The sequence below is a fragment of the Cornus florida genome, unplaced genomic scaffold (genome assembly GCF_030987335.1).
Source record: "Cornus florida cultivar Cherokee Brave unplaced genomic scaffold, ASM3098733v1 CherokeeBrave_3.0.0_Hap2_Chr01, whole genome shotgun sequence".
NCBI classification, from domain to species: Eukaryota; Viridiplantae; Streptophyta; class Magnoliopsida; order Cornales; family Cornaceae; genus Cornus; species Cornus florida.
The window spans coordinates 101046880-101058946 of NW_026775571.1; the positions used below are offsets into that span (position 1 = coordinate 101046880).

At 36.2% G+C, this 12067-nt stretch overlaps 2 protein-coding genes across 2 annotated transcripts; one reads left to right on the forward strand and one right to left on the reverse strand.

Annotated features, from left to right (window-relative positions):
* Positions 1-284: 284 nt before the first annotated feature.
* On the reverse strand, positions 285-3648 carry LOC132309449 (heat shock cognate protein 80-like). The gene is made up of 3 exons (XM_059807760.1): positions 3427-3648; positions 2436-2577; positions 285-2348 (listed from the first exon to the last, which is right to left on the reverse strand). Exons 1-3 carry the CDS (start codon positions 3547-3549, stop codon positions 514-516), a joined length of 2100 nt encoding a protein of 699 aa, XP_059663743.1. The 5' UTR covers positions 3550-3648; the 3' UTR covers positions 285-513.
* Positions 3649-7530: 3882 nt separating this feature from the next.
* On the forward strand, positions 7531-9827 carry LOC132309473 (uncharacterized protein At4g26485-like). The gene is made up of 3 exons (XM_059807778.1): positions 7531-7847; positions 7969-8167; positions 9231-9827. The coding sequence occupies exons 1-3, from the start codon at positions 7625-7627 to the stop codon at positions 9514-9516; spliced, it is 708 nt and encodes a 235-aa protein (XP_059663761.1). The 5' UTR covers positions 7531-7624; the 3' UTR covers positions 9517-9827.
* The last annotated feature ends 2240 nt before the right edge of the window (positions 9828-12067 follow it).

Sequence of the window (12067 nt, forward strand, 5' to 3'; positions counted from 1 at the left end):
TCTACCTCCTGCTACTGCCTACCCTGTTGGGAGGCAGACAGTAAAATAGAAATCTCCTAATAAAAAGAACAAGACACAAAAGTAAAATAGAAATCTCCTAATAAAAAGAACAAGACACAAAAGGATGATCACCTTTTCATTAGGAAATAGAAGGAAGCATCTTCAAAACCACACCTAGAATATATAACATATCTACAAGCTTCCCAACAGGCAACATCCATCAAACTTTGAAATTTTAAACCAAACAATTCGATAAAAAAAAGAAAAAAAAAGAAGGCGGCACGAGGAAGAAATTCATTCCCTGTATTAGCAGGAGAAGACAAAAAGAAGAAATTCGTTCATAGCAAAAGAAATAGGATAAAGAGCTACGACAAAACACCATTTTGTCCCAACAATATTATAAAGATCTATTCCTCTTACCAACTCCAGAAAACTAAAGGACAATCACAAAAATAAACATACCCAACCAACAGATTATAGAAATTAGATATCTAAGTTTTCAATTAATCAGATTTAATCGACCTCCTCCATCTTGCTCCCTTCAGCATCAGCATCAGCTTCCTCCAAAGGCGGCATATCAGTGTCAGCTTCGGCACTATCTTCATCAATGCTCAACCCCAGCTTCAACATTCTGTGGATCCTATTGCCGAAGGTGTTGGGGTCATCCAAGCTGAAGCCAGAGGTAAGCATGGCAGTCTCGAAGAGCAGGAGGACCAAATCCTTGACTGACTTGTCGTTCTTATCTGCATCAGCTCTCTTCCTCAGCTCCTCCATGATGGCATTCTCAGGGTTGATCTCCATTGTCTTCTTACTGGACATGTAACCAGCCATGCTTGAATCTCTCAGAGCTTGAGCCTTCATGATCCTCTCCATATTAGCAGTCCATCCATACTCACCGGTAACCAAACAGCAGGGAGAATCCACCACACGATCAGAAACCACAACCTTCTCCACCTTGTCTCCCAGCACGTCCTTCATTACCTTGCACAGACCCTCAAACTTTTCTTTCAATTCTTCTTGCTTCTTCTTCTCATCTTCACTCTCATCAAGTTTCAAACCTTCCTTAGTTGCGGAAACAAGCTTCTTACCCTCGAACTCTTTCAGCTGACCCACTGCATATTCATCAATTGCGTCAACCATGTACAGAACCTCATAACCCTTCTTCTTCAGCTTCTCAAGGAAGGGCGAGTTTTCAACTGCCTTCTTGCTCTCGCCAGTGATATAATAGATGTCACTTTGGCCTTCCTTCATCCTTGTGACATAATCCTTCAGGCTGGTCAGCTCATCTCCACTCTTGGTGGAGTGGTAGCGGAGCAATTCAGCAATCTTAGTTCGGTTCGTGGAATCCTCATGAATACCAAGCTTGAGGTTCTTTGAGAATGCTTCATAGAACTTGTTGTAGTCCTCTTTGTTCTCAGCAATCTCAAAGAAGAGTTCAATGCATTTCTTGACCAGGTTTTTGCGGATAACCTTGAGAATCTTGTTCTGCTGTAGCATTTCTCTGGAGATGTTTAGAGGAAGATCCTCAGAATCCACAATGCCCTTCACAAAGCCAAGGAATTCAGGGATCAACTCCTCACAGTTATCCATGATGAATACACGGCGGACATAGAGCTTGATATTGTTTTGTTTCTTCCTGGTGTCAAACAGGTCAAAGGGTGCCCTCTTAGGGACAAATAGGATAGCCTTGAACTCAAGCTGTCCCTCAACAGAGAAGTGCTTGACAGCCAGATGCTCCTCCCAGTCATTCGTGAGACTCTTGTAAAATGCACCATACTCTTCTTTAGTGATCTCCTCTGGTTTCCTCATCCAGATGGGCTTTTGTTTGTTCACTAATGACCACTCATGAGATACCTCCTTGATCTTCTTCTTTTTCTTTTCTTCCTTCTCTTTTTCCTCGTCAACCTCCTCTACTTTTCCCTCCTCATCCTTCTTATCTTCTTCATCTTCATCATCAGAAATCTCCTTCTCGGTAGTCTTCTCTATCCAGAGAGAAATTGGATAGCTGATGAACTCAGAATGCTTCTTGATGAGATCTTTGAGGCGGCGCTCCTCAAGGTACTCTAGTTGATCTTCTTTGAGGTAGAGGGTCATCTTAGTACCCCTCCCAAGGTTCTCACCAGAGGTGTCCCTGGTTACAGTAAAGGAACCACCAGCCTGAGACTCCCAAACATACTGCTCATCGTCATTGTGCTTTGAGACCACAATAACCTTCTCAGCAACCAAGTAAGCTGAGTAGAACCCAACTCCAAACTGTCCGATCATGCTCACATCAGCACCGGCAGCCAAAGCTTCCATGAATTCCTTAGTGCCAGACCTTGCAATAGTACCAAGGTTGTTCACCAAATCTACAAAAAGCATTTCAAATGAGAAATACAATAATTATCTCTAAGGTATTAGAACAATGAGTTACATAATTAGGAAAGACAACCCACCAGCTTTAGTCATCCCAACTCCGCTGTCGATAATGGTGAGTGTGTTGTTGGCCTTGTCAGGAATAATATGAATGAAAAGCTCAGGTTGGGATTCGAGCTTGCTCTTGTCAGTCAAGCTCTCAAACCGTATCTTGTCCAAAGCCTATTACATTGCAATATGTACAGAAAATTTACAAATCAGGTTATTTTAGGAATTCGCTCAATCAACTAACAGAATTGGCAGCCTATAAGATCATCACATGTATGGGGCAGACACATTTAGCAAACCATTGATCACAAAACACAAAAAATATACGTATTAACAAACATGAAAAAATATTTATGTATGTATGTATATATACATATATGGATTAACAGTATGTGCACACAGAATCGTTTACAATCTAACAAGAACATGCCTATCAATTTGTAAAACAAGAGGCCTTACATAAGCTGTAAAAGCAAAAAGTATTTTCATATCTCATCATTTATACACACACACACACACACACACACACATAAATATATCTCACAAATACTGATAAACATATGAAACAACCACAGAATCAATTAACTAGCTCTACAATATATTAGAAGATCATAAGGATGCTCTATGCATACACTTCAGATGCAAGTACAAATACATAAAAGAAAACCCACAGAATCGACCAACTATACAGTCATCTGTTTAAAAACCTAGGGATTCTCTGTCTTGTATAGAAAATACATGGAGAAAAATAAACGACAAGGCGAGAAACAATCAGATACTTAAAATCAGATCCCAAATCATCATTATGCCCTCATCTAAGAGGCCTTTCATAGTTTATCAAAAGCATTATATCATGTACATGCCCTAATATTGTACCAAAAACAATTTGTTCAAGAAATTAAGCACAAGAAAGGTTGACTTGATGGGTCAATCGCCAAAGTCATTCAAGATTGACTAAACGAAACATGAAATAGATGAACAAATCATATCAAAGCCAGGAAATCAATAGATCAAGAAACATACATCGGAGCAGTTGCTGATCAGTTCCCGAAGGAAGATCTCCTTGTTGCTATAGAACGTGTTGATAATGAGACTTAACAGCTGGTTGATCTCGGCCTGGAAGGCAAACGTTTCTGTGTCGGCCATTGCTGTAGAAGGACTGGTTAGGGTATCGATAACGACAAACAAAGGTTGGTGGAAGGCGCTGGATGCTATTAGGTTTCAGGAGATGGAGAAGCGGCTGGGGCTCGCTGGGTTATATATAGGCAACTCTCTAGGGTTTATAGTTTCTAGATCCTTCCAATTGCTAAGATCTGGACGTAAAGAATAATTTCCGAGTAACATTATAGTTACCATAAATTACGCAGCCCTCCCACTTTCTTTTCTCTAATCACTCTTCCTCCACTAATATCTTTTGTATTTCTACTACTAATTACTAAATTTGGCATTCCAACTTTTTGGGAAGAGTGAAACCCACCGGTGGAATAGGTAGAAGGGTCTTGGATCAAAACAAGACCATGGATTGATAATTTATTTATTTATTTATTTATTTTTATTATTAGTTTTTAGTTTGGCTTGGTCTTGGTTTAAAAAAGGGAATCGTTTATAAACAATTTGATTCTAATTTGACATCCTATAAAATTAAATCGAATTGAATTGTTAATAATACAATAATAATGCTTTCTGTAAAATTTGAAATTTAAAGCATTGTGTTTTGTTTGATAATTCTCATTTTCGTGATTTAATAGTGTTTTTCATGACCATTTTTTAATCATGTTTTAATTGTTATAAAAGCTCCTCTAGATTGTATTGATATGGATGTTTGTTTTTTGTTAATGAAATTGTACTTTGGCTAGGTAATATATATATATATATATATATTGGAATTGAACTTAAAATAATAATAATAATAATAATAATTATATATATATATATATATATATATATATATATATATTGGAATTGAACTTAAAATAATAATAATAATAATAATAATAGTAATAATAATAATAGTAGAACTAAAGCCAAACAAATCATTCTTTAACTTAGAGTTCAGTTTGGTTTTAAAATTTATGAAACCCTGGAAAGGGACTCCCAATTTTTGCATTATTCCAATTTTTGCATTATTTTAACGTGTGTGACCATTTAATCAATGCAACTAAATTTTAATAATTTAGAATGTTTAGAATTTAAGTCAATTGAAAGATGAGTTCCACTTTTAAAATCAAATGAAACATGCAATTTTAATTTATGGAGTTAATTTTTTTTTTTTTTTCTCAATTTACAAATTTTATATGAATGAAAAAGTGAAATATGTTCTCGTAAAATATTTATATATAAAAAAAAATTATTAAAGTTTAACAAAAATAATTTATTTATCAATTTTCGACAAAATATTTTACACTCTTTGTCTCATAGATTCAAATCATTCGACTTCAATTTTGAACTAAATCTTAACTGAACACCAAAAAATAAAATAAAATATATATTTTACTTAAAAAAAATATTTTTAGAAAAAAAATATTCTACATCGAAATGAACTGGATGAGTAATTTTTATGAAAAAAAAAACAGAAAATCTATAATTGAGTTAATTGAGAGAGAGAATCAAGCAACCCTAGTCATCTTCAACCTCAAATTAGTCATCTTCAACCTCAAATTGTGTTACATTTTCAGCTCTTCCGCAGTCATCATCTAGAAACTCCTAGGGTTTCTAGATCTTTCTATTGCTAAGATCTGTACGTTTGGAATAATTTCTTAGTAACTACATCTTACCATAAATTACGGAACCCTACCACTTTACTTATCTTTATTCATATTTCTGCATATATATTTCTTGTATTACCAAATTAGGCATGCCAAATTTAGAGTACTTTTTGGGACATAGTAAAATTTTGTCATCAAAGTCCTTTTACTATCTGGTGTCCTCATTGCTGTTGAATTGTAAAGCCGACCTTAACCTTACTACAGTGGAAGAGTTCTTGTTCTAACTTTTTTCTTAGAAATAGTCCGCAATTCTGAAGTTAAGAACTGCTTCTTAAAAATAATTTGTGTTATTATTATTATTTTTTTAAGAAAAAATAGGAAGAAAAAGTAGGTGAAATTTGTGAACAAATTTCTAATATTTCTTTTAACAAATATTCTTATTTTATATGAAAAAATAACATAAGGGAAAAAAATTAAATTACAGATATATTGTTGGTTAAGAAATAATTCATGCTCCCAAACAGATTATGCATGTTATTTAGCAGTAGAAAAATAATACTCATCGTGAAATTTTTTACGAAGCACGACCAAAAAAATTATTGACTTTAATTAACTTTATCATATACATGAATAATAGGGATTGAAAGGGAATTTATTAAATTAAAATTACATCAACTTGCACATGATTTTAAATTGTTTGGCCATTTGTCTACACATTTGAATCCAAATGATAATATTGTGATTAAAATTTAATTCAATTGATGAACAGATTCCAGTTTCTCGAATAAAATAAAATTTGATAGATACTAGATAGGACTCTAATTTATGAAGTTTGTTTGTTTGTTTTATTTATTTGTTTGTATTTTTTTCAATTTACAAAATGTAAAGATTTTTTTTCTTGATAAATTAGAGAGAGGGAAAATCCTGTGGGGTTGGCCTAGCCCAAGCGGATGATAATTGGGGTCCTTCCTTATGAAATATTAGGTTTCAGCTTTGAGTACGTGGATAAATAATTTCTATAAAGTACTAACACGATCTAAGTCACAGTGAGGCTAATCTCACCTGTAAATAGGGATATGGCGATTTGCCCCGCCCCATCTCATTTCTGACAATTTTAGGGGATCGTTTAGTTTATTTGGGTGGAACTGGTTTGATGTATTAAAAATCCGCATGGGGTTGGTGCGGGGCGGGGGGAGGTCGCCCTGCCCCGCCCCGCGTTACTCCACTTCACCCCGTTTAGATAGGTAAATTACTTAAGTACTCTTATTTCAGTAGTATATATATTTCGCATTAGTACCCTTATTTCATTAGTATATTAGGGGTGACAAATTACGGCATGAAACGACAACATGACATGAATTAAAAGGGTTTGGGTTTGGTATAAACGGGTTTGGGTCATAGAAGGGTTGACACGATTAACCCGCTTATTTAACTGTGTCGGGTTAGGGTTGAAGAGTTCAACTCGTGTAACCCGTTTATGACCCATTTAACTTAGCATATTATAATCGTGAATACGACATATGCAATATGTTACATATTTAACCCAACTACTATTGATAGTTAAGTCATTTCAACATAAACTTTGTCTATGTCTTATGATTTTTCTTTTTATTTTGAATATTTAAGTTAATTATGACAATTTTTTTTTTCTTCTATTATTTAGTATTTGATTAAATATTAAATGTCTTATTTTAATAAACAAGTCATTAAACGGGTTAATACGTTTATCTGTTTAATAAACGGGTTGTGTTAGTGTTGAGAATTCTTGATACGATTATGAAATGGGTTGGGTTTGAATTTACTTATTTAGTATAATACCCTTACATCGACACGACATGAACACGAATTGCCACCCATAGTATATACATTTAGATAGTTTGTTTTAATGTTGAATTTTATGTTAAAATATTTATTGTTTATTTTTTTTAATGAATCTTTTTAATAATTTTAGTTGATAACAAAAATTAAATGGAGAACAATTTATGATCTTAAACGGGACGGGACGAGTACCTGTGAGGGTAAAGATGTTAAACGGGGGCAAAATGGGGTGGAAAGTCCCCGTTTTTAAAGTTTTGGGAAGGACGGGGGTTGGGTTTTTAAAAGGTTGCGGGGACGAGGGAGGGTACACCTGCCCAAACTCGCCCCCGTTGTCATCCTTACCCATAAGGTATGGAGAGAGAGATTCAAATACGGGCATACTGGACAATTTACAAAATTTATATGAATGATAAGGTTTGAGGTAGAATATGAACCATGATCATAGTCATCATTATAATCTAACCCCATTAAATTGGAACTCAATACAAGTCTAACCAGAACTTAGGAACCCAAATTTGCAGTGGGCTTAGGGCCCACCGGCCCATATATGGTAGAATGTGGACAATCATTGACAGAGAGGACTTTTCTAATTATTATTATTTTTTACCCGGAAGGTGAGGACCTTTACTAAATTGCAAGGTCTTTACGAGGTAGTAGAATGTGAGTCGACGACACGCAGTCACACACTGCCACAACAAATGGGAATAGAAGAAGAAGATTCATTTTCATCGTCTGAATCAGAGTCAGAAGAAGATGATGATGATATCAAAATCAACGGGGTTGGAGAGAAATGGATAGAGCACTATTCTTCATCCCATCGAATTTTGTTGGTCGGAGAAGGAGATTTCTCTTTCTCTCTCTGTTTAGCCAGAGCTTTTGCCTCTGCCCACAACATGGTCGCCACTTCTCTTGATACCCACCGTAATTTCCAACTCCCTCTCTCTATATCTATATCTATATATCATTACAATTAATGGGTGTTTGATGATTTATCCAGTTATGGTGTTATATATATATGTATATGGGTGTGTTATGGTTTCAGAGGATCTAGCGACGAAGTACAGTAATGGGACTGAGAACGTGAGGCTGCTAGAAGAGATGGGTTGCATTGTACTCTCTGGAGTGGATGCAAAACAGATGAGCCAACATCACTTCCTCAAGACTCAGAGGTTCGATCGAATTGTCTACAACTTCCCTCATGTTGGTTTCATCTTTCCTGAGGGTAATGGCTGCCAGATCAAGTCAGTTCTCTCTCTCTCTCTCTGCATTTTCATTTAATTTATATAAATAGATACACAATTGATTACATGCTATAATACCTTTTGTTTTAGTACATATCATTTGTTGGAAGACTTGATTTTTGTATGTTTAAATTGGGTTTTTAAGTCACAAGTCTGAATATTTTTACTATGATCTCGTCCGGGTGGGGGAGGTTGAGTGTTCGGCCCTGATAGGGGCAATATTGTGTGTGTGGGTGTGTGCTTTCTTGAACTTTTGGAAAAAAAAGAAAAAGATTGAATATTTTTGTTTATTATTATATAATTCAATTTTTTGATGGTAACCTCAAACCATTTTTTTGCTTACATGTGTGTGAACACCTAAAAAGCTACTACTTAGAATTTTCTGTGTGTGATTCTTTTCCGTTCCAATCGTAATCATTGAAGGGGGCTATTGCAACTTTTTTTTCTTTTGCTTCCTAACATTGCCTTCAGATTGAAGGAATTGAAAGAAAAGGGAAAAGGAGGGATACTTTTGTTTGGTTCAAAAAAGAGGAGAATAATAAAAGGTAAAGGAGGAAAAGACCTTTCAAAAAAGTGAAAGATGGTTTAACTCCTTAACCCCCTTAAACAATGTTTCCTCTGTCCTTGTTCAACCTAAATTTTATAGAGATTAAGTCATAGGATACTTCCACAACAAAGACTTGAAAGAAATTGTGCAAAAATGAATTAACAATTTAGTGTGATTTTGTTAACTCGTTTGCTTTGCACATGCCTGCATCATGTTGGTAAAATGAAAGAAATTCGTTTTCATGAGAGTTGATCTTACTGAATTTCAACTTTCCTTGCATTCTAATTAGTAATTAACTACAATAATACTCTAATGACAACTACACCGAATTGGCCTACCTGCCTTCACCCGCTCTTGCTTTCATTGCATCCATGCAGCTGATTTGTGTACTGTGAAATCTTGTTATTATTTTTTATTTTGTGCGTTTGTTCATCTGTTTCTTCAAGGATTTTCTTGAAATGATATTGATGAGTAAAAATTAGAGTTAGATTAATTTGGTGGAACTGACTGATATAGGTTGAACAAACAATTGGTGAAAGGGTTTTTGAGGAACGCCAAAATTCTGTTAAGGAAGGAGGAAGGAGAGATTCATGTGTCCCATAAGGAAGGCGACCCTTACAACCAGTGGGACTTGGTTAAAAAAGCAGAGAAGATAGGGCTGATGTTGAATGAGAGCATTCCCTTCTGCAGGAACAAGTATCCTGGTTACGACAACAAGAGAGCCCACGGAAACTTTTCCGATGCCCCCTTCCATTTAGGGGATTGCACCACGTTCAAGTTCAAGCTAGCCCCCTCCTGCTAGTTTTCTTGGAATGGATTTTTCTTAGAATGGGAGTTGTATTGCTGTATATGTTTGTCTGTTGGCTATGACTTTAACGTCTGGGCTGTGTGACAAACAATGTCATTTTCTTTTTCTTTTTTTGCGCTGTGACCTGATTTGCCTCGTGTAATATATGTCTTCTTCTCTGTATGCTCATTGAGGCACAGTTGTAGACAGTGTAATAATCAGGTTCCCTAAGGTTGCAACTCTGGTGCGGCTAATGACATAATTTGATATATTTGGAAGAATTGAACAACCTTCAGAATACTAATTTATAAAGAAATGGTTCATGACATTTTTTGCACTCATTTTTCTTTGAAAATGCATTAAAATTTATTGGTTGGTTCCCTAGCTTTCTCAAGCATTTCCCTGAAAGCGCAAGTCTGCGTTTCTTAAATTTGCTAGTATTTTCCCTTGTTTTTCTTCACAATTTGGAAGTTACTCTGAGAAGCACAGGAAGTTCTTCATGTTGCACTGACTGTACACAACATGCTTTCAAGTAGAACATCCAATCCCTTTGTCAATAGGAGTCCGGATCTTTGGCTTGTCGCATTGGTGCTGTAGCGTTTGTCAACCCATTTGAATCCATATATTTTACATTTTAACACACAAAATAATGGGTTGAAATGACAGTTCATGTTTCTATTGCATTAGAGGGCCAATCCCGGGCCTAGGCGGTTGCCTAGGACTTCTAATTTGGGCCCCAAAAAAAAACTAGGCTCTGGGCTTCTCAAAATTTTGGGCCTCTTAAATTAGGACATTTGCCTGGGTCAAGGTGTTAAAAATGGATATAAGTGTATTGAAAAACGCTACAACAAAGATCGAAAATTCATAGCAAAGCAAAAACGTGGAATACGAAGGAAAATATGGTAAGAAGTGCAGCTGGAACCGGCATGAGAAGATGGATGGGGTTTCAATGAGACATAGAACTTGATTCTAGCAACCAATTTGACCGAAAGTTATGAGCAGTTATTGATGGTCCAATCAATAAAGCATCAAAGCATGAGAAAGACATCAGTGGCTGGCAGAAAAAGGAATTCATTTGAATCACTTAAAAAAAAATGATAGTAATAAACTTGAACTAGTCCACTATGCCCTCAAAACATTTTTATGCCCCATTATGATGAAATACTATTTTGTACATTTTTCTATATTTTCGGATAAAAGCAGAGCAATTTGAAAAGGTTTTATTTTTTTTAATCAAAATTTGACAAGTTTACTTTTTTTGGGTGACGAAACTTAAAAATTGAGGAAAACGTTATGGAATTAACAATATCTATTGATCAACTAAAGTCCTACATCTCTCACCCTATTACATAATCATTTGGAGTATTCTATAGCATTCTATAACCTCTTTTTATATACTTGTAAAGATTATTCTCCAAGTATTCTAAAACCTGTAATACTCCCTGTGGAGGGAAAAAAACTCCCTCCAATAAAAAGCGCACACGTCACCACTACCCATATCTACGTTTTAAGGACATATAAGGCCCATCATGCTCAAGCCTAAGTCGAGGGTATTTACAGCCCAAGACCATTGTTATTTGTCCTCCAACTTCCATCAAGGCCGAATCAAGAAGTCATCAGCCCAGCTTATGAGTATTTAACATTCGGCCTGTTACTCAAGCCCAGCCGGATCAAAATATATTCAGCCCAAGAACGCACAAGTCCTACCATTTGAAGGATTTACTGTAGAAGGAAAATTCTGATAGGAAGTTCTGTACAAGGCAAGTTCTATGTATGGAAAATTCGACAATGGAAAGAACTCTATTAGAAAAGAATGGTTATATAGAAAGAATTGGAGGGCAAACAACGCGAGTTCTACCATAATTTTGCAATCTTTTGTATATAAATAGAGGCTAAGACCTCCAATAAAGGATCAAGCAATTCTACGCTTCTCTACACACTGTTCTTATTTATTTTTATTGTTTTTGAGTGAGTTGTTTTATTTTTCTCAATCATTATTGGTTGAGCGAAATTTTGCACCTATACTTTGGCGCTGTCTGTAGGAAGCATATAAAAATATACTCTCATTTGTTCTTCAAATTAAATCCTTTAGTCGTGTCTGGAATGTCAAATGGAGAGTCAGCAATGAATCAACAGATAGAATTGATGCAAAAGATGCGAGAAGAGTTCTTGCACCAATTTGAGACACTCCGGCAAGCAAACGATACGAGTGTCGCCCAGATAGCTGCGCTTCAGCAGCAGACTCATACGCTGCACACGGCTATGGCCAGGCTAACGCCACAACCACCACCAAGCGATGCTGCGGCACCACCCCCCACCCGGAATTTACCTCCGGTTCACGAGCCTCCAGCCAACGAGACACCACCCAACGAGGCTCGACCTAGTGAGGTTCAGCAAAAGCAAGGGACGAGGTCCGAGGCGGTTGCTTCAGATAATCTCCCGCATCGCACACAGGACGAACAAGCCGAGTCCAGCCATAGGCTTACGGTATGGTCCAATGGCGTTCCAGATGGCGCACGCGTATAAGATGCATTCGACGAAAAGAAGCTCTTGAGAGTCCAGACAC